We start from the raw sequence: 23,607 nt of genomic DNA, 5'->3' as shown, positions 1-23,607 counted from the left end.
CCCGGACCGGGGCACGAACCCGCGTCCCCTGCATCGGCAGGCAGACTCTCAACCACTGCGCCACCAGGGAAGCTCCCAGAAACAGTGCTTTTAAACATCTGTATATAACATAAGATTTCCTATTTGTGTATTTCAGTGTAAAGAACTGGCCAAGTCCAAGGCAGAAGTGGCCTGCATCGCAGTGTATGAAACAGACGTATTTGTTGTTGGAACGGAGAGAGGACGTGCTTTTGTCAACACCAGAAAGGATTTTCAGAAAGATTTCGTAAAATACTGTAAGTATTGTATTTATATCTTCGGTATTTCATTTCCCTCAGTGGAATCATCTTATCCTCTGTCCTCAGTCAGTTTTGTGATCCTCCATCAGGAGTTCATCCAAGTAGTGTACTTATTTGATACCGGAACAAATGCAGTAAAGAAATTTACTGTAGGGTGTTAATACCTAGGACCTCTCACAGTGTGACAGTTTTCCTAACTGTGTTTAACCTAACACTCTCCATAGGTTGTTTTGTTTTTTTTAAAAAATAAATTTATTTATTTTATTTATTTATTTCGGCTGTGTTGGGTCTTCGTTGCTGCATGCGGGCTTTCTCTAGTTGTGGTGAGCAGGGGCTATTCCTGTTGCGGAGCACGGGCTCTAGGCAAATGGGCCTCAGTTGTTGTGGCTTGCGGGCTCCAGAGCACAGCCTCGGTAGTTGTGGCGCACAGGCTTAGTTGCTCCGCGGCATGTGGGATCCTCCCGGACCAGGGCTCGAACCCGTGTCCCCTGCGTTGGCAGGCGGATTCTCAACCACTGCACCACCAGGGAAGCCCTCTCCATAGGTTTTATGTTAACTCAGTGATATAGCATTTTCTTAAACATGTCTATCAGCATATAATATGTATGTCTTTAAGATCCAAACTTAAATTTCCATTATCCAGTTAGATCCAATTCATGATACAACAAGCAGATAATGGGTGAATAAAAATAGTTTACTTAATTCATTAATTTCAATTCTCAATTGTATTTTTAAGAAACATATCCCCTCCACTGTAAAACATCCCCCCCCACCGCTATAATCTTTTAAGCTTTATGGTAGCAATCTATTTAAATTTTTTTCCATTATTTATCATTTTGAGAATTTTTAAGACTTTGATTATGTTTATGTATTTAAATTTATATTAATAATGTTGCTTTGATTATGTGTATATCAGTTGCCATCTGTCCTATGAATACTGTAATCCAACTGGCAGCTGTGTTTACATTTCCGTTCCCTATACTGTCTTGCTAATGTGGTTCTTCAGTGGTTAGAACTAAGCATTAGGGGAATTGTCCTCAGTTGCAAATTGTAGTCCCTGCCTATTAGTATTCATACTTTTTTTTGTTACCAATAATTTGATACCACAGAGAATAATCTTTGGATATAATTCTTAAGTTCCTGATATTTGTTTCTATAAATTATTCTGCAGACAAGGATCAGTAGTTGTCTTCTGAAACCAAATCAGTAGGTGTATGAGTCAGTTTTTTGTTTTGTCTTTTAAAAATTTATTTATTTATTTATTTTTGGCTGCGTTGGGTCTTCGTTGCTGCGCGCAGGCTTTCTCTAGTTGTGGTGAGCAGGGGGCTACTCTTCGTTGCAGTGCACGGGCTTCTCGTTGGAGTGGCTTCTCTTGTTGTGGAGCATGGGCTCTAGGCGCGCGGGCTTCAGTAGTTGTGGCACGTGGGCTCAGTAGTTGTGGCTCGCGGGCTCTAGAGCGCAGGCTCTGTAGTTGTGGTACACGGGCTTAGTTGCTCCGTGGCATGTGGGATCTTCCCGGACCAGGGCTCGAACCCTTGTCCCCTGCATTGGCAGGCAGATTCTTAACCTCTGTGCCACCAGGGAAGTCCCTATGAGTCAGTTTTAGAAATTCTTGGAGAAAAATTCTAAGCTCTCTTTCAGAGTTTTGAAAAGCAGTGTCCAATAGAAATAATGTAATGTGTAAATCACTTAGGTCATTTAAAGTTTTCTAATAAAAAGTAAGGAGAAACAAGTAATTCATTTCAGTTGTTGTATTTTAAACTGGTGTCTAAAACATCATTCAACATGTAATCAATATAAAAAATTATCAGTGGGGTATTTTGCACACTATTTTTTGTACTAAGTCTTCAAAATCTAGCGTATATTGTAAACTTAGAACACATCTTAATTCGGACTGGTCACATTTCAAGTGCTCAGTAACCACAGGTGTTTAGTGGCTATTGTGTTAAACTTTGCAACAAGAACGTTTTTTGTGGTGATAATCTTCCCGTATTTAAGTTTGTAGTTAGTCTTAAGTTATCTTTCCATTTTAAAACTACTGTTATCTAATTTTTACTGTGTAGAATGGTTATAGCTACTCTTATTTCAGAGATAATCACTGTTTCTTATCATTTCCATTCAAGTCGTTTATGTCTTTTAGGTGTTTATTTTTTATTTTTTTAAAAATTTAAAATTTTATTTATTTTTATTTTGGCTGCGTTGGGTCTTCGTTGATGTGTGCGGGCTTTCTCTAGTTGTGGCGAGTGGGGGCTACTCTTCGCTGTGGTGCGCAGGTTTCTCATTGCGGTGGCCTCTCCCGCTTCGGAGCACGGGCTCTGGGTGTGCGGGCCTCAGCAGTTGCTGCAGGTTGGCTCCAGAGTGCAGGCTCAGTAGTTGTGGCGCATGGGCTTAGTTGCTCCGTGGCACGTGGGATCTTCCCAGACCAGTGATTGAACCCGTGTCCCCTGCGTTGGCAGGTGAGCTCCCACCCACTGTGCCACCAGGGAAGCCCCTAGGTGTTTATTTTTAAAGTTCCTCCTCCTCCCTTTCCTTTCTGTCAAATCATAAATGTTAGTATTAGACAAAAATATTCTTAGTAAAAAATCAAATATTGAGATAATGGATATGGACCTTATATATCGTTAATATTTTACAGGTGTTGAAGAAGAAGAAAAGGCTGCAGAGATGCATAAAATGAAATCAACAACCCAGGCGAATCGGATGAATGTAGATGCTGTAGAGATTGAAACACTCAGAAAAACAGTTGAGGACTATTTCTGCTTTTGCTATGGTAGGGTTACACACTTGAATTTTCTAAACGATGTGTTATACAGTTGACTTTTCTAAAGGGCAGATCACATAATTGCCATAACATTCATGTAATATACTTTTACAAGTGAATGGGTTAATTCCCAAATATTGAGTTAACATTACAAGTGACCTTTCTTCTTTTTTTTTTTGGATAAAGTAGATTTTATGGAAATGACCTTACTTTCTAGTTCCAGTTTGTGGGAGGCCAGAAATAAATGTAGCTGTTAGAGGTTTGGTTTGGTTTTTAATTAAAGAGCAGTTTTTAGGTTCACAGCAAAATTAAGAGGAGGGTACAGAGATTTCCCACATGACCCTGCCCCGCACATGCATAGCTTCTTCCCCCCCTGTCAGCATCCCCACCAGAGAAGCTACAGGACGCGCCACAGTCATCTAAAGAGGGCTGTTTATGTTTGACATGCGTGCTGGTCTTACCAAATCCCCAGGAAAAACCACCTTTTGTTAATCTAATTATGCAGTAAACAGCTCTTTTTAAGAATAAGGGAAAGAGGGGGAGGATATAGGTTGCACTGTGAGGTTGTAGGTAATACTCAACTCTGGGGAATGGAGTTTCTAGCATGTGTGGGCTCACTGATACACACAGACAGCTGACAGGATACATTCATTTGTGAATGTAGCGTGTGTTTTCAATGAGAATATTAGCCAAAAACTGCCTGGTATGTTATGGTAACACTTGGGTTTGTCAGGGTTCCATGTTCTGAGGCTGAATTGCATATGAAAAGATTGTGTTATACCAGGGTGGGGCCATTGTTCCTTTCCTTTTGTGTGGGTTTTATATAAGTGTTTTATATCTTTTTCATTTTGGCCTTTTGAATTCATTTCAGGTTTAGACTTCTGCTAACACGGGGATAGGGCCCTATAGTATTTGAAAGTAGTTTTGAAATCAGGTATTACAAAAATATGAATGCCAGGGAATTCCCTGGTGGCCTAGTGGTTAGGATTTTGGGCTTTCACTGTCGTGGCCTGGGTTCAATCCCTGGTTGGGGAACTAGACCCTGTAAGCCGCGTGGCCAAAAAAAACCAAAAAACAAAACCCATGAATGCCATCTATCAAGCCATGATAATGAATGTTGGTTTAGTTTTTTTCAAATCTTAGCATTTAATGATTATCCTTTTTTTTTTCACCTCATCCCTGTCTCTTAACCTCAGGGAAAGCTTTAGGCAAATCAACAGTGGTACCTGTTCCATATGAAAAGATGCTCCGAGATCAGTCAGCTGTGGTGGTGCAGGGGCTTCCAGAAGGAGTATCCTTTAAACACCCTGAAAACTATGATCTTGCAACCCTGAAGTGGATTTTGGAGAACAAAGCAGGGATTTCATTTATCATTAAGAGGTGAAGTACTTTTTCCCTGGCCCTCAACAGTTTATTCCTATAAAGTTGAATATTTAAGTTATGTTAATATGTTTTTAAAATTCTTGTTTACTGTAGAAGCCATTTAAATTTATGCTGTATGATAATTTTGTGTTTACATATAGTTTTTTGTTTTGTTTTAATGCAGACCTTTCCTAGAGCCAAAGAAGCTCCTAGGTAAGTGATTGTTTTGCTTACATGATAACAGGATGGGTTCCTAAACCTGTTGTGTCAAATTTAATACATTTTAATGATTTCTCCTTTATTTTCTTTGAGAATATGTTGTAAGGCATTTTGGAATGGAGTGTTATGGTGTTTATATAAACCAGTGAAAAGTCATTGAGCTGAAAAACCAGAGACTTGTTTTTTGTTTTCAACTCAGCTGCTTGCTTTATGATGTATTCAAGGTTTTATGTTTGCAATGTGTAAGGTCATATCCTGGATCTGCCCTCATTTCCCAGAATTATGAGTGATTTAATTTACATAGCGTTCCCTGAGCAGGCACGGAAATATTGGGCATAAGATTGGGTGAGGAGGGGATACAAAACCATGTATAAGCATTAAAGATTTTTAGTGCTGGTAGTCTAGTGGTGGAGATAAATCCTGTAAAGTCACCACAAGAAGAGAGCACAGCATACACATTGTAGGAATGGTTAGTGGAGGTTCGTTGGAGGAAGCCCAGGAAGATGTTTATGAGGAAGAGGGCATTAAGATGGGTCCTTGAAGAAAGAAGAGGATTTCAATAGGACTTCCTTCGGGGAAGACCAGACATTCCATTTGAAGGGAAAAAGGGATATTTAGAAGACTAGTACCCTTTGGAGCCAGGGTTATTTGAGACTTTTAAAAGGAAATAACCGTTGTCATTGGCAACCCCTTAAGCAAGGTAAACATGAAAGGGCAAAATAATATGTAGACACCCAAGTGTATATTGTTTTCTGATAAGTAACCTTTGTTATTTTCACCATGATGAAAAGATTAATATATATATATATTTTTAAAATAAATTTATTTATTTATTCATTTATTTAATTTTTGGCTGCATTGGGTCTTCGCTGCTGCACGCGGGCTTTCTCTAGTTGCAGTGAGTGGGGCCTGCTCTTCGTTGCGGTGCGCAGGCTTCTCATTGTGGTGGCTTCTCTTGTTGTAGAGCACAGGCTCTAGGCGCCCGGGCTTCAGTAGTTGTGGCTCGCGGGCTCTGGAGCACAGGCTCAGTAGTTGTGGCGCACGGGCTTAGTTGCTCCACGGCATGTGGGATCTTCCTGGACCAGGGATCGAACCCGTGTCCCCTGCATTGCCAGGCGGATTCTTAACCACTGCGCCACCAGGGAAGCCCGAAAAGATTAATATTTTAGAAGCTTTGTTGAGGTATGGTTGACATGCCATAAAAGTTCACACAGTTTAAGTATATAGTTCCTGTAGTATATGGAATTGCTTTGGCAACTTAGTTGACCGTGTTTATTTCTGGACTTTCTACACAGTGAGTCATGTTGTGTGTAAATCAAGATAGTTTACTTTGCAATCTGAATTCTTTTTATTTTTTAATTTTGTTGCTCTGGCAAGGTTGTCCAATGCAGTATTGAGTAGAAGTGGCCGTAGCATACATTGCCTTGTTCTTGATACTAGGTGGAAGGCATTCAGGCTTTCACCATTATGATGTTAGCTGTTGGTTTTTGTATATGCCCGTTTTAAGATTGAGAAAGTGTAGATTTATTTGTCATATTTAAATTAAAATTCACTTTTTCGTGATCAGTATTTTTTTTCCCTGAAGTACTCTAAGTATACTAAGTAAACTAAGTATCCTTAGTTTGCTATTTGTATTTTATGAGGTCTTTGATTCTAGAAACTTGTTCTGAAACATTGGGGCCTGGTGGTTAATTAAAGAATATTTCTATAGGGTGTTTCATAATAATGAGTTGTCCAAGTGGGTGGGTTTGTATGACTCAGGTCTTTCGCCTTACCAACTTTCAAAGTAATTGAAAAGTTGCAATTGTAATGGGATTGTATTTTCCAGTGTAAAAATTTTTTAACAGGCTTATTGAGATACAATTGACATACAATAAACTACACTTATTTAAAGTGTACAGTTAAGTTTTGACACGTGAATATTCTGTGAAAACCATCACTGCAATCAGGGTAATGAAACATCCTTCACCCACAGGCTTCCTCACACCCTTTGGTAATTCTTCTTTTCTTCTCTCTGCCTCGTCCCCAGGCAGTCACTCATCTTCTTGTCATCAGCATAGATGGGTCTGCATTTTCTAGATTTTTTTTTTAAATAGAAATGGAATCTTATAGTATGTACTCTTTTTTGTTTGTTTGTTTTGCTTCTTGTTTTGCAATTTATCCATGTTTCATGTATCGGTAGTTATTTTTTTTTATTGCTGATTAGTGTTCCACTGTATAGATACACTGCAATTTGTTTACTCATTCACTTGCCCATGAATATTTGGGTTTCCATTTCTTGGCAGTTACGAAGAAAGCCACTATGATATTTGAGGGCAGGTTTTTATGTGGACATACCTTTTCATTTCTCTTGGGTAAATACCTGAAAGGGAATAGTGAGATCATATGGTAGTTAGTTACATATTTACCTTTTCAAGACACTGACAAACTGGCTTTCAGTGTGGTTGTTCCAGTTTACGCTCCCACCAGCATTGTGTGAATTATAGTTGTTCTACATCTTTGTCATCATTTGGGCGGGGTGTGTGTGTGTGTGTCAGTCTTTCCTTTTTTATTTTCACAAACATAAAATTCCCTATTTTATGTTGTGTAATTCAGTGGGTTTTAGGATATTTATAAGACGTACAACTATCACCCTGTCTCATCACCTCAAGAAGAACACTGTACCTGTTAGCAGTTACTGTTTTCCAGTTCTTCTGATCCAGATCTACTCTTTTTTTTTTTTTTCCTTTTTTTTTTTTTTTTGCGGTACGCGGGCCTCACTGCTGTGGCCTCTCCCGTTGCGGAGCACAGGCTCCGGACGCGCAGGCTCAGCGGCCATGGCTCGCATGTGGGATCTTCCCGGACCGGGGCGCGAACCCGTGTCCCCTGCATCGGCAGGCGGACTCTCAACCACTCACTGTGCCACCAGGGAAGCCCCAGATCTACTCTTAATAGAAATCTGGCATCATTTATACATCGGTATTGTCTTATTCAGTAATAGTGTATTGGTATATTTGTTTCACTGATAAGAATTAGAGCTTTCTCATTAAAGGGAGGGTTCTGGAGGGTTGAGGGGATAAAAGCTGTTAGATGATTATCATCCCTAATTACCTTCCTTATAGGGGAGAACGAAGGACACTTTTAAACTAGCACCATACTCATTCTGATGACCCAGAGCTGTGAACTCCCTTCCCCAGGTCATTCTGTATTTAGGACCTTAGGAAATATTAGTCATACTTCAAGTATTGGAAAAATCTAAATCTAATTTTTTTTGTACGTAGGTGGTCGAGTGACGGTAACAGATGCTGAAAGGTCAATGCTATCTCCAGGTGGAAGGTAAAGCATATCTCATTAGTACTAAGGAACCTCTACACCTCAGCAAGTTTTAGTGTTTAGATTATTGAGGTATTAGAATATTAAAAAGCACTGTGTCACACATCTCGAAGTTTAATAATGCAGTTGAATCCTTTGGAGGTCCTGTGAAAATGCACTTTTTGACTTAGTAGTTTTGAATGGTAATAGTTCCTGGGTGAAGCTGATGTGATTGGTCTGATGACCACATTGTGACTGGGAAGGCCTTATAGTAAGATGAGATTTGCTACTCGGTGTTGTTTTATTATACTTTTCCCTCCCATATGGTTGGTTGGAATTAAAGTTCTAAATTCAGTTGACAGGTTATTTATGCAAGAAATAAATATGTAAATTTTAAAGTGAGTCAGTTTCGCATTGAGCTTGGTCAGGTGAATGAGCTTATACAGTGAGTTCCAGGACATTTGACACTGTGTGAGTGGCCCTCACAATGCAGAGCTTCATCAGGGCTTCTTTTCCTTTCAGTTGTGGCCCCATCAAAGTGAAAACTGAACCCACGGAAGATTCTGGTATGTACTTGTGCTTTTCGACTCAATTATGAAATGTAAGAAGCCTTTTCCTTAATGTAGAAGGTTGTATTTTGACTCAGTACTTACTGCTTTGGTGAGAAGTAGACAGAACAAATTTATTCCCAAGGTGACGTTGTTAATGTTACTATATTATACTGAAACCCCAAGATAGTAATTTGTTTGACAAAGTAGTAGCTAGAAATTCATTGCTAATTACACATTTATAGACAAAATTTGTTAATAGTTTTTTCCAATTACATGAGGAATAATAATAATAAATGTCATCTAGTCCTATAGTGCTTTTTACAAAAATCAATATAATATCGTCTTGACTCTGCCTTTTCCCATTGCATTCCCATTTTTTTTTACTCCCCAGGGAAACTGTCTTTAACTCTAAGCTGTTTTTGGTATTTAATTCTTTATTTTCATTTTTATTATTTATTTATTTAAAAAATTTTTATTAGAGTATAGTTGATTTACAATGTTAGTTTTACGTGTACAGCAAAGTGAATCAGTTATACATACACATATATCCACTCTTTTTTCAGATTTTTTTTTTCAGATTTTTTTTTTTTTTTGGGCTGTGTTGGGTCTTAGTTGCGGCATGCAGGATCTTTTTTGTTGAGGTGTGCAGGCTCTTCATTGTGGCGTGCGGGCTTTGGGTTTTTTTTTTTTCCTCTCTCTCTCTAGTTGTGTGTGGGCTCTAGTTTGCCACACGCGAGCTCGATAGTTGTTGCACATGGCCTTAGTTGCCCAACCAGGGATGGAACCCGCATCCCCTGCATTGGAAGGCAGATTCTTTACCACTGGACCACCAGGGAAGTCCCTTTTTTTAGATTCTTTTCCTATATTTGGATTCTTTCCCATTACAAAGTATTGCTTAGTAATTCTTTATTTTTAAAGGTCATTCTCATACTATTTCATATGGTTTTCTTTTTATAAATTTATTTACTTTATTTTTGGCTGCATTGGGTCTTTGTTGCTGTGCGCGGGCTTTCTCTGGTTGAGGCGAGCGGGGGCTACTCTTCATTGTGGTGCGCTGTATTCTCATTGCGGTGGCTTCTCTTGTTGGGGAGCACGGGCTCTAGGCGTGTGGGCTTCGGTAGTTGTGGCACACGAACTCAGTAATTGTGGCTCGCGGACTCTAGAGCGCAGGCTCGGTAGTTGTGGTGCACGGGCTTAGTCGCTCCGCGGCATGTGGGATCTTCCTAGACCAGGGCTCGAACCCTTGTCCCCTGCACTGGCAGGCTGATTCTTAACCACTGTGCCACCAGGGAAGCCCTTCATGTAGTTTGAAGGTTCTTTTTTTTTTTCTTTTTTTTGCGGTATGTGGGCCTCTCACTGTTGTGGCCTCTCCCGTTGCGGAGCACAGGCTCCGGACGCGCAGGCTCAGCGGCCATGGCTCACGGGCCTAGCCGCTCCGTGGCATGCGGGATCCTCCTGGACCGGGGCACGAACCCGTGTCCCCTGCATCGGCAGGCGGACTCTCAACCACTGCGCCACCAGGGAGGCCCTAAGGTTTGGTTTTATTTGTTGCCTATTAACATGGAAAATGAGAATAAAATTACTTTGCCACTTGTTTCCAATACTTCTTCCATTTTTCCCACGTTTATCATAGAGATAAATTGATTTTTACTATTCAGGTTCTTTTAGAACTGAGCATTGTCTTGGACATTTTACTTAATGTTTGCTTTCTTGCCATGTTCCATTTCTAGGGCAGAGTATTTTTGCTTATTTTAAAAACATACAGGTCTTCCTGACTTGATTACAATTTTATTGTAATAATTTATTGTTATTCTGGTTCTGTGATAAGAGTCAGAATGAAAGCAACTTAATGTTTTAAAAATAATATATAGGGCTTTCCCGGTGGCGCAGTGGTTGAGAGTCCGCCTGCCGATGCAGGGGACATGGGTTCGTGCCCCAGTCCGGGAAGATCCCACGTGCTGTGGAGTGGCTAGGCCCGTGAGCCATGGCCGCTGAGCCTGCGCGTCCGGAGCCTGTGCTCCGCAACGGGAGAGGCCACAACAGTGAGAGGCCCGTGTACTGCCAAAAATATATATATGTGTATATATATATATATAATATGTAATATGTATATATTAATATATATAATAATAATGTATATAATAATATATAATATATTATATATATTATATATATAATTTTTAAAGGTCATCATATTATTTCTACGGATATATTTTTAAATTAGTCTTGGTGATAGGTAAGGAAAAAATGGATTTTTACAGTTTTTTCTTACTAAAGGCACATATAAACTATGATGTCTCCTGTTTGACCTCTTGCAGGGGATGGATGCCAATTGGTATTACGTTGTATTACATCTGAATTCTCACTGTTGCAGGGCCTGTCACTGTGGGGTTTTTGCTGTACTCTCAGATTACTTCAGAAATTATCTTATGCAGTGAATTTCAGATTTAGAGTTCATCTAGGAACATGAGGATGATTTTATTAGAAAATCTCTTAATTCACTTATGTTATTGAACTAATTACAAATAATATATCATTTAGGTAGATGATGAAAGGCAGCAGAAATTCTTAACATGATTGGGTGGCATATTATATATAATTGTAAATGCCACCCCCTCATTTTGTTTAATAGTGAACCACAAGAAGCATTCCTTGTAAGACACTAGCACATTCTCATGTTTCTTACCAGTGTTCCGGATGTACAAACCATTACAAATAAGCGTAAGTAATTAGAAAATGCAGGGTACCATTAACTTTTACAGGTGATACGATTATGTATACAGAACACTAAAGAGAATCAACTAGAAAACTACTAAAAACAAAACATCCATAATCTATTCTATTTCAAGAAGTGTTAAAAAGTCTGTAGATAATAACAACTTAGATTAAAAGTGATTGAAAAAAAATTTAATAACCCTTTGAAAGCTTTCTAAGCAATAAAATTTGACTAAGGAAAAATTCTAAAAATTTTGTATGGCAAAATCAGCCAAAATGTATCAAAGGACATGTAAGAAACAGGGAATGGCTATCTGCAAGACAAATGACAAAGGGTTGTTTTACTTGACTTACAAAGAGCTAATCCAGGAAATAAATGACCAAAGATTCAAGAGAAAATGCTCAGTTTAGTTAAAGAAATGGAGATAAAAATCCAAGAAAGGTAAAGTTTTGCACTCAGCAGATTGGCAGACATTAAATTCTGCTTATACCCAGTCTCAGTAAGGGTGTAGAGAAACAGGCAGTTTTAAAAATTCTGGATGTGTGTAATAATTATTGCTGTCTTATGGAAGATACTTCGGTAATATCTCTCATTTGGAGATGCACATGTTCTTTGACCCATTGCTGCTTTGCAAAAAGAGCAAATAACCCGCAGCTCCATTAGTGAATTCTGTGTTGTCTTTGAACACAGTGCGGCAATAGGTCTGTATCCACTGATGCACAAGTATCTATAAGACAGACTACTTGTTAGCTAGAGAAAAGCTAGATGTGATGAAAGAAATGAATAATATTGTAATGCCTTAAACTTTTTATTTAAAAATGTTACATTTTGAAATTTTTGCAAGCTAATAAAAAACCTGCATGTATAATATAAGGACCTTTTTCCTGTACCATTTGACAGTAAGTTGTCAATGTGATACCCTATCTTTTTCTTTTTTGGTGGGGAAGGAAAGGCAAGAACACCAGGTATGTTTAGTGTGCAGCAAGAACACCAGGGATCTTTCCCAAAGCAGTGTCTGCCCTATCACTCTTTTAGCTACTTCAGCGTGTGATTCTTAGAAGCAAGGATATTGTCCCACGTTACTACAATATAATCATCAAAATAAGGAAGATAAATTACTCCTAATTCTCAAACCCTTTTCAAGTTTTGGGTTTGTTGGTTTGTTTGTTTTCCCATTAATGGCTTCTTCAGCTTTCTCAGGCTTTTCTGGTCTTCTGTGGACACGTTTGAAGGAAGTATCTGATATTTCCTCATGATTAGATTCATGTAATGTGTTTTTTGCAAAAATAGCACAGAAACGATGCCGTGTTTTTTTTTCTCCTTTCATATCAGGTGGAAGTTGTTTTCTATTTATGCATTTACTGAAGGTATTGTTTATGTGACCAGAGTTAGTTTTTCTAGGCTTCTCCACTGTAATTTCTTTATATTAATTGTATTTCCTTTGTAATTATTATATTCATGGGAGTTTCTCTGAGACTATGGAAATAAATACCACTCATCAAACTTCCACTTAAAATTGATTCATGTATATTAGAGTACACTCTATTTCTATTTTATATATATTTCTGTTTTATTCAGTGTATTACAATTCTTTATTATCATTATTTATTTTGATTTGCAAATAGTCATTGTTTTGGCCATTGGGAACCACTTCAAGATGTCCCCCGTGTCCTTTCCTTGCATTGTTTGTAAATATCCCCATCATTTTTAGAGAACTTTAAATTTTTTGCTAAGCTAGGTTGTTAGGGTTCATCTTATTCTTTCCCTAATCCAGCACTAGAGTCAGCCCTGGTTCCTCACTGTGGAGAGTGTTATTTATTAAGAAACCATAACCTAGGTGCTAGATGTTCTTATTGCAGTTGGGATGTCATTGCTTCTAAGTGGACAAAGCTAGGGTATCTGTTTATTTGTATTTACATACACATAATTATATACATACGTACATCCATTTACATCTATGTTTTTTCATGCCCATATCTTCAGTTCCTCTCTTGACACCCCAAGGTTTTTTCCCTCCCTTTCCTAGAGAGTATTCTTTGTCATAGTTAGAATCATAGCAACCAGATAGTCTCAGTTTTTTTACGTATTTCGTTTAAGCCATGTCTTATTGCCAGCCTCCTTGCCTTGCTGACACTTTGACACTCTTTGTTGGGCTGTCACCACTCATGCTTGTCCCCCATTTGTCTCAGTCTCCCAGACCTGTTACTCAGTTTCCTCTCCCCCCTCATATAAATAGTCTCATTCTGCTACCCTGCTTTGGACCATCAAACCTCCCCGACGCAGCTGCCTATCTTGGTCAGCGTAATCTAACGGCATTTGGAATGAATTGTTGGGGTAAGGAGAAAGAGAACTCTGTGTGTATGAGTATATGTGAGTTAATGAATGAGACTTGTTATGTATGTTATTTTTAGGGAGGTCTGCAAGACAGGCAGTGTTGAATTCTCCTTTTTGGGAATAAGTATTTGAATCTATTACTCTGTTTTACAGAAGTTTTTTTCTTTCCCCCCTTTTTTCATGTCACAGGAAATTTCAATTTTCGGTTTAGTTTTTAGTTTATTGTGCTGAAATCACCGTTTTGCAAATCTTCTCCCCTTTATTTATATATTCCTCTCCTGAATAGTTTGCATCCAAAAATAAACATGCTGACTGGAGAAAAATCATATTTTTGTAATTCTTTATCCATATTAAGTACAGATATAATAGTACACATCACTGTCATAGAGGTTTATGTTTTCTGCCTTACACTTTATCTTTATATGCTTTTGTGTGTATGTGTGTGTCTTAACTTTTCTTGCAGTTTCTTTTAAAATTTCCATTTTATTTTATTTTTTCTATTCCTTGGGCATAACAGTTGTGGTCTATTTAGGAGAAAACAGCCATACCAGTTACTTGAACCATACCAGTTATTATTATGGAAAAAATTTACAGATTAATTAGTTGTAATAAAAAGGACTGTATACTAAGGTATCATGTAAGTAATGACTCAAGGAATTGGCTGCCACCCCTAAAACTTCACTTCCGATTTCTAAGGTGGGATACTATTTGGATGGTACTGGTGTATGTGGGGGACATGTTGAAACTGGATCTGGTTGTGTTGGAAAACTTGTAAGGTGGATCCAGGTGTTGCTGCGGGTAGGGTCTGCTTTCACTAGATTAAAGGAATATACCAAGGAGCGAGTGACCCTGATGGGAACAGGATGCAGCAAGCCAAAAGAAAGTCCCTTTCTCTCTTCTAGCCTTGTAGCCTCCCTACTCTATTCCCTTGTGGCAGAGATTCTCAAGGAACCAACTGGTTTGCAGTCCATGCTTCAGAAGAATCTAAGAGGGCAGGTCTGGACCTGAGACAGCAGCTTAATGACTCACACAGGCTACCCCTTTGGCTACATGGCATCCACACACACCTCCGCATATTTAAACCTTCATGTAACAACTAAACAACGGTCCCATCTGACGGGATGCAACTTTCCCTTCCTACAGAGGGAACCATTTCGCCCTTGTTCTAATAGTCATTGTACCCGTCTCTGGGAGACTAATTTACTGCCCAGTCATGGGCTATGTTAATTACTCCTCCAATATACCCCCAACCGATTTATTCTCTTATCTAAAGGCTAACCGGCAAAGGAAACCTCCAGCAAAATTTTTGTAAAATAATAATGGGAAGGAGAAGAGAGAACAGTTAATATAACCAAATATATAATATTTACAGAAACACACATACTCATAACAAGGAAGAAAACATGCAGTGTCCCATTTCTGCAGCTTGTCACAAAAATTCATACCTTTCTTAAGTCATTACCCATTATATTATGTTTTATTTGCCTTCAGCCAGGACCCTATCCGGTAAGGTTCTTTACCTGGTTGAGGTGACCCAAACCTTCATTCCGCGGTGGATCTGCCTTTTCTGTTTGCTTTGATTTTCTGTTAACTTCTGCTGATGAGCATGGAAGTACTAGACACCCCACAGAATCCCAGGGTTTCCAGACAAGTTCCCTGCCACCATCTCTGGCAGCAAACCAACCTTCCATTGGTGATTGCTGTCCACAGAGTAACCCCCTTTGCTTGTGGCTTCAGGGATAAATGTCCTTTAGTATATCAAACTAACTCTCTTTTTGAAGTATTTCTTCAGTTGAAAATACTCTGTACAAACCTTCTAAGGTCACATAGCACCAGCTCAATATTAAGTCCATGATGGGACTGGTATGATTATAACTGATATCTTAGTCTGAACTGTGTCCGTACACCCATCCACTGCTGATTTCTTCAACTTGTCTGAGAGTATCATCTACTCCTGACATGGCAGATGAGAAAGAGAGAGTAGGAACTGCAACCATTTGGTGAAATCAGCATTTCATTTCTGAAAGCCCCTCCTGTGTAACCCTTTGAGGCTCCCCAGCCAAGGGCTCTTTGTTTTTTAATATATGGGGAATATATCTTTATTAATAATTCATTAAAGAATTGGTTAAGAATCTTCTTTCTTAAAACTTTTAATTGAAGTATAATGTATGCAAAGTATAAGTGTATATATGCTCAATAAATAAAAAGTACACATGCCTGTAACCTAACACTCATTGATACAGAACATTAATAACACCCCAAGAAAGTCTTCTCCTTCCCCCTCTCATTACTCTCCTCCCAAAATCAACTACTTGCTTGAGTGTTTTGTTTTTTTTTAACCTGAGGCTTGTGCATTTTAATTTTTCTTCAGCTTTCTTGAGGGGTAATTGACATTACTTGAGTTTTAACAACATAAATTTCTTTTCTCTTAATTTTGACCTTCCTCTACATGGAATTGTAAAATATGCACTCATTTATATCTGGCCACAAAGGTGTACGTCAAATTATCTATCCCCATTGTGGGCAAAGTGTTAATGCTGAAAGATATAATTTGTTACCCTTGTTAAAAAAGGGATAGGGCTTCCCTTGTGGCGCGGTGGTTGAGAGTCCTCCTGCCGATGCAGGGGACGCGGTTCGTGCCCCGGTCCGGGAAGATCCCACATGCCGCGGAGCGGCTACACCCGTGAGCCTTGGCCGCTGAGCCTGTGCGTCCGGAGCCTGTGCTCCGCAACCGGAGAGGCCACAACAGTGAGAGACCTGCGTACCGCAAAAAAAAAAAAGGGGGGGGATATATTAAGAGGGGGAAAATTAATGTGTCTCATTATTAAAATGATTATGCCATATTTACTCTGGAATAGCGAGTTACTAAAATTTATGTTGGCAGGTGATTTTCAGTGATTTATAAAAATATTTTTAATATTGAGTGAAAATAGAGTGTGACTTATTTTCTTTAATTGCAAAGATCAGAACTTGTCAGAGAACAAATTTAGCATTAAATAATCCCAGAATATTAGTAGTGTGGTTAAAACTACTACACTAGTAGTTGGTAGTACTATTAGTACTACCACTAGTACTACTAGTAATAGTAGTCTAGGTCGGGTTTTAGGTTATTTTTGTCCCCCTGACGCCTAGCATACTTTTGTCTTTTGAAAGCCTTTAAAATATGTATGCATTATTCTGCATTATTAGGAGGGCAGAAGGGATTTCCCTATACTGTCTGAATGCCCTGAAGTGTAATTATATAATTTAATTTTAAAAAATAATTTGTTTTTACAGGCATTTCTCTGGAAATGGCAGCTGTGACAGTAAAAGAAGAATCAGAAGATCCTGATTACTACCAATATAACATTCAAGGTAATACTGTTTAATACAATTTTTCTTTCCAGAAGTTATTGGTGGTTAAAGTTAAAATTCTTTAATTGCCCGAATTCCTTAGATACTATTTTATTGATTGGTCCTTTGGTCCTTGACTAGCATGTATACCTGTAATTTATCACTGGAATAAAATAGATTTCAAAAATGGGGCACTAAAATAAACTCAGTTTACAGGGGAAATGTTAAATTAAATGATCATTAATATTCTTAAAAGGACAAGCAAAAGTTGTGGCACAATTTAGAATTCAATTTGAATTTTCAGTTATTTGCAAGGCATAAGAGGTCTTCTAAATGTTTAATATCTCTATTTGTGCAATAAAAATAACTGCATTATCACTATGTTAAAAATCTATAAAAGATAAGGCATTAATTTTAGGTATTTATCATCTTGTTCTGTAGCTGCTTGATTATCAAGAGGGAATTAAAGGTCATAATTTCACAATGCAGTTTGCTTTTATGCTTTGATGGGTTTTAGTTTAGAAGAACATCTATAGTTCATGGTAAGTTTAATTTTTATAGATGCATAAAGTACATTAAACATTTAAAGTATAAGATCTGATTGGTTTTATGTATATACCCAGAAAACTATCTTCACTGCAGTCAAGATAAAGAAATGTCCATAACCCTCAAGTTCCCCTGAGTCTCTTTGTAATTCACAGCCCTCCCCAGCCAACCACCGATCTGTTTTCTATCATTTTAGATTAGTTTGCATTTTTAAGAAATTTATGTAAATGGAATGATCATAAAGTATGTACTGTTTTCTTGGGGTGGGGAGCTATGACTTCTTAAATTCCACATAATTGTTTTGAAATTTCATCCATAGTGTGGCATATATCGATGGCTAATTCCATTTTATTGCTGTTATTCCATTGTTCGGCTGTACCACAATTTGTTTATCCCTCTGTCTATTGATGGACATTTTGGTTGTTTCCAGTTTGGGGCTATTAAAAGTAAAGGTGCTGAAACATTTGTTTGGAAATACGCCTTCATTTCTCTTGAGTAGATCCCTAGAACTGGAATAGCTGAGATATATGGTAGGTATTTAAGCTGTTTTCCACTGTGTTTTTACTATTGTACATTTCCATAAGCGGAGACAGTAGTTCTAGTGGCTCCACATCCTTATCAGCACTTGTATGGTCCGCATTATTATTTTTAGCCACTTCAGTGGATGTCTTGTGATACCTCATTTTGGTTTTAATTTGCCTTTGCTTAATAGGTTTAGTTCATTTAAAAAGATAAGGCTTTATCAGTTCTGGAGTATTATTAAAAAGTTATGAATAAACTTGTTCTGTTTGTAATCATGTGAATATCTGTATACAGATATTTGAATTTCATAATTTTTATCTGTCAGATTTGAATATTTTATTGCTTGTGATGTTAGTAATCACATGGCTAAAAGGTTGGGATAATTGAGGATTTTTAATTAAAAAGTTAAAAATTTGGAAAATATTTAGCCTTTATAGCAGTTGTTGGTACCTTACTAACATATTTAATAAATACTGTTTAATAAAATCTTTTTAGCCTATTATATTTAAACTTTATAATAAAATGTCTGCCTTTATCTTTGGTATTGCCTTTTTTTAGCTTTGCTGTTACTAGGCAGGATTATAGAAGCTTTTTTTTCCCCCTTTGAAATAGGGAGTGTGAGTGATTTAAGTAATAAGAGTGGAAGTCAGATGTTTATAGAGGAAAAGATTGCTGAAATGATAATATTTTAAGTGCAGCTGAAGAAGGTGGGAGCCAGACTATTAGTTTTTCATCTAGGCTGAGAGGTACAGTCCATGCAGTTTGAGTACTTCTCTTAATAATTAAGCTTTGGCAATTCTTTGTATATTCTGAATAAAAGTCCTTTGTGATGTGATTTGCAAATAGGTTAATTTGATGGTGTCCAACTTAGTGCCTTTTTTTTTTTTTTTTTTCTCCTTATATGAGTTGTGCTTAAGTATCATAGCTAAGAAATCTTGGTCTGACCCAGTGTCACAAAGGTTTTTTTCTGTGTCGTATAAAAGTTTTCATAGTTTTGCATTTGGGTCTGTGATTGGTTTAGACCTAATTTTTGTATAGTGTGCAGAGTACTAGGTTCAAACTTAAGGCATACAGATATCCAGTTTTTCCAGTACCTTTTGTTGAAATGACTGTTCTTTTTTTTGTTTTGTTTCATTTAATTTATTTTTGGCTGCATTGGCGGGCTTTCTCTAGTTGTGGCGAGTGGGGGCTACTCTTCGTTGTGGTCTGCGGGCTTCTCATTGGGGTGGCTTCTCTTGTTGCAGAGCACGGGCTCTAGGCACATGGGCTTCAGTAGTTGTGGCGCACAGGCTTAGTTGCTCCGCGGCCTGTGGGTTCTTCTCGGACAAGGGCTCGAACCCGCGTCCCCTGCATTGGCAGGCGGATTCTTAACCACTGCGCCACCAGGGAAGCCCAACGACTGTTCTTTTTCTATCGTACTACCTTTACATCTCTGTCAGTTTTCTCGAGAATATTCTGTTACATTGATCTGCTTCTTTCTTTTTCCAAAATTACATTGTCTTGAGGACTATAGTTTATATAAGTCGTCTTAAAATCAGATTGTGAGAGTCCACCAAAATTATCCTTCTTTTTCAACATTATTTTGCCTATTTTAGCTCCTTTTCCTTTTCATATAAATTTTTTCAATCAGCTTATTGATTTGTTCAAAAAGCCCTGTGGGGACTTTTTGTTTTTTAAGAGTTTTTTTAAAAAAATTATTTTATTTTTGGCTGAGTTGGGTCTTCGTTGCCGCGCACTGGCTTCTCTAGCTGCGGCGAGCGGGGCTACTCTTTGTTGCAGCGCGTGGGCTTCTCACTGCGGTGGCTTCTCTTGTTGCGGAGCACGGGCTCTAGGCACGCAGGCTTCAGTAGTTGCGGCACATGGGCTTAGTTGCTCCACGGCATGTGGGATCTTCCCGGAACAGGGCTCAAACCCGTGTCCCTTGCCAATGCAAGGCAGGCGGATTCTTAACCACTGCGCCATCAGGGAAGCCCAAGATTTTATTTTTTTATTTTTTAATTTTTTTTGATGTGGACCATTTTTAAAGTCTTTATTGAATTTGTTGCAATATTGCTTCAGTTTTATGTTTTGTTTTTTTGGCCGGAGGCATGTGGGATCTTCTTACCTCCCCAACCAGAGATCAAACCTGCACCCCCTGCATTGGAAGGCGAAGTCTTAACCACTGGACCACCAGGGAAGTCCTTCCCCCTTCGCCCCCTGTGGGGATTTTGATGGAGATTGTGCTGAATCCATAGACTAATTGAGGTTGAATATCTTAATATTGAATCTTCTGATTCATGAGCATGATATATGTATCTTATCTATTTAGCTCTTTCTTGATTCCTTTCATCAGTGCTTTGTTTTCAGCATACAGGTCTTGTACATATTTTGTAAGATTTATATCTAAGTATTTAATGTTTTTCAGTGTTATTGTAAATGGTGTACTGTTCTTTTACAGTTTCAGCTTCCACGTATTTATTGCTAATATGGAGAACTACAGTTGACTTTTACATATGGACCTTGTATCTTGTGACCTAGTTAAAATTCATTTATTGGTATAGCAACTCTTTGGGGAAAAATCTTTGGGATTTTGTCAGTAGACAGTATTATTTCTTCCCTTTCATTTTCTTGTGTTAATTGCACCAGCTCTTCGGCATTCCAGTGTTACGTTGAAGAGTAGTGAGAGCAGGCGTCCTTACCTTGTTTGCAGTTTTAGAAGGAAATCTTTCTCTGTGAAAGCTGTGGGGTTTTTGTAGTTGCCCTTCATCAGATTGAAGAAATTTTCTTCAGTTCAGAGTTTGTAAAGAGTTTTTATGGTGATTGGATGTTGAATTTTGTGAAAGGTCTTTTCTGTATCTCTGGAGATGATTACATCATTTTTCTCGTTTAGTCTGTTAAAATGGTCATCAATATTAATTTTCAAATGTTGGTTCTGACTAATATCTCTTAAGAACATTTTCAAATGTTCTTAAGAGATATTAGTTAGAGGTTTCTTTTCTTGTAAATGTCCTTATTTGGTTTTGGTAATACTGACCTAAGTGAATTGGGAAATGATATATTTGAAGAATTTTTTTATAGAATTGATATTATTCCATTTCTCTCTCTCTCTCTCTCTCTATATATATATATTTTTTTTTTTTTTTTTTTTTGTGGTACGCGGGCCTCCCTCTGCTGCGGCCTCTCCCGTTGCGGAGCACAGGCTCCGGACGCGCAGGCTCAGCGGCCATGGCTCACGGGCCCAGCCGCTCCGCGGCATGTGGGATCCTCCCGGACCGGGGCGCGAACCCGGTTCCCCTGCATCGGCAGGTGGACGCGCAACCACTGCGCCACCAGGGAAGCCCCATTTCTATATATTTTTGATAAAATTTGCCAGTGAATCCACCTGGACCTTGAGGCTTCTCTAATGGAAGGTTTAAAAATTTGCTCCATTTTTTAATTTTAAAATTTCTTTTAATCATTGTAGGTCTGCTCAGGTTATGTATTTCTTCTTGGTTAAGAGTTGGCAGTTTGTGTCTTTTAAGGAATTTGTCTACTTTGTTTTCTTTTTTTTAAATTTTAACGTTTGCAGGGTCTGTAGTAATTTAATTATAGTGATTTGTGTCTTTTTTTTGTTTGTTTCTTATTGGTCATTCTAGCTCAGGGCTTTGTCTTAAAACTTGGCAATATTGACATTTTGATCAAACAATTCATTGTTGTCAGTGTCTGTCTTATGCTCTGCATTGTAGGATGTTTAGTATCTTCCCTGGCCTCTCCCTGCTAGATGTATACCAGTAGCATCTCCCTAGTTGTGACAATCCACAACGTCTCCAGACGTTGCCATATGTCCCTTGGGGACTGTATCACTTCCAGTGGAGAACCATTGCTCTTGCTCTAGAACTTTCTCAATTTTTTTCTTTTTTCCTCAAAGATCTAGCTTTTACAAAATTTCAGTGATTTTTTTGCTCTTACGTTTCTTTCTGTCTTTCTTTTTGGTTGCTTTAATTTTAATTTGGTTTTATTTTATGTTTCTTAAGATGGGAGCTTAAATCATTGCAGTATTTTCCAATATAAGTACTTAATGCCGTAAACTTTCCTCTTAAGCATAAACTTTGATATGGTTATTTTCATTCATTTCAAAACATTTTCTAATTTCCCCTTTGTCCTCTGGTTTACATAGAAGTGTAGTCTTTTCTTTCTTTCTTTCTCTTTTTTTTTTGGCAGCACCGCATGGCTTGTGGGATCCTAGTTCCCTGTCCAGGGATCGAACCCAGGCCCTCGGCAGTGAAAGTGCAGAGCCCTAACCACTGGACCACCTGGGAGTTCCCTATAGAAGTGTAGTCTTAATCTCCACATACTTGTGGACTTGTCAGGTAGCTTTGTTACTGATTTTTAGTTTATTTCCATTATGGTTGGAGAACATTCTTTGTATAATTTCAGTTATTTCAGCTTCGTTCAGGTTGCTTGACGGTCATTCAGGCCTGCTATATCTGTACTGGCATTTCTCTTTACTTCTATCCACTACAAAAGTATTGAAATCTCCAACTGCCTCTGTCTATTTCTCCTTCCAGTTCTTTCACTTTGCTTCATGCATTCTGAAGATCTGTTGTTAGGGATCACTATGCCAGAAGCTCCTTTTCCCTTGGGCTCCTTTCCTGGCAGCCCCTTTCCAGTGCAGACCGTTTGTCCTGATTTGTAATAACCTAGGTTAGTTTTGTCTGTTTTTGTACTTCATATAAATGGAATCCGTCAGCATGTATCAGGCTTCTTCTGTAAACATGTAATTGTGAGACATTTTGTTGGGTGTACTTGTAGGTCGTTTATTTGCATTGCTGTATTGTACAGTCATCCTTTGGTGTCCACGGGGGGATTGGTTCCAGGGCCACCCCCCAGTATCAAAACCCACAGATGATCAAGTCCCTGATATAAAACGGTGTAGTATTTGAATATAACCTACAAACACCCACCCGTATACTTTGTTTAAATCATCTCTAGATAACTTAACTATCTAATACAGTGTAAACGCTAAATAGTTGCCAGCATGCTGCAAATTCAAATTTTGCATTTTGGAACTTTCTGGGATTTTTTTGTTCCCAATATTTTCGATCCATGGTTGTTTGAATCTGCAGATGCTGAATGCAGGGATACAGATGGCTGGCTGTATTTCTAAAATGCTTTTTAAAAATGTTTAAAACCCACAAACATAATATACATCTGCCCAGGTTTACTGAATCTTACATGATATAACATGTTAACTGTGTTATTGACACCCTTCTTTAGGCCCTTCCAATTCCCACTTTTTTCTCTGTTCCTCCTGAGTTAACCATTTTCTTGAAATTGAGGGTTGTCCTTCCTGATAACGATTTTATATTTTAAATACATATACATTCCCACAGAAACGTCTTTTTATGTGTATCCAGGCACCTACATTTTAGGTATTACATTTTCTCAGTTTTTAAGCTTGACTCAAATGGTATCATACTGTATATGTGTTTTGTATACGTTCTTGTGTGTCATTCAGTACAAGTTTTTGAGATTGACCTATTTTTGTCACGTACAGATTTAATAGTATCATTGCGACAATTACCTGTGTGATTATACTGTAGTTCATGTGTTCATTCTCGCACTTAAAATCATTTATGTTTTCTTTGAAAACTTTCGGTATTCCAAAATAGGCTTGGACACATCTCTGTGTACCTGTCAGTTTTCCTCTAAGATGTTCTCAGATGTGAGCGTTGG

General features: G+C 38.2%; 1 protein-coding gene across 2 annotated transcripts in view; it reads left to right on the top strand.

Moving 5' to 3' along the window:
- The window catches only part of GTF2I (general transcription factor IIi), a 97,557-nt gene that overhangs the window by 24,191 nt on the left and 49,759 nt on the right, over nt 1-23,607 (top strand). For both annotated transcript variants that reach the window (XM_055089766.1, XM_024117586.2), the window contains exons 3-9: nt 137-275; nt 2,914-3,048; nt 4,236-4,419; nt 4,586-4,614; nt 7,881-7,935; nt 8,434-8,477; nt 16,789-16,866. In XM_055089766.1, the coding sequence (XP_054945741.1) occupies nt 137-275; nt 2,914-3,048; nt 4,236-4,419; nt 4,586-4,614; nt 7,881-7,935; nt 8,434-8,477; nt 16,789-16,866 (664 nt within the window). The remainder of the gene's footprint in view (nt 1-136; nt 276-2,913; nt 3,049-4,235; nt 4,420-4,585; nt 4,615-7,880; nt 7,936-8,433; nt 8,478-16,788; nt 16,867-23,607) is intronic.

This window comes from Physeter macrocephalus, chromosome 14, assembly GCF_002837175.3.
Source record: "Physeter macrocephalus isolate SW-GA chromosome 14, ASM283717v5, whole genome shotgun sequence".
Classification (NCBI taxonomy): domain Eukaryota; kingdom Metazoa; phylum Chordata; class Mammalia; order Artiodactyla; family Physeteridae; genus Physeter; species Physeter macrocephalus.
Note: the sequence above shows the minus strand (reverse complement) of the source record. Positions and strands in the feature narration are given on the sequence as shown.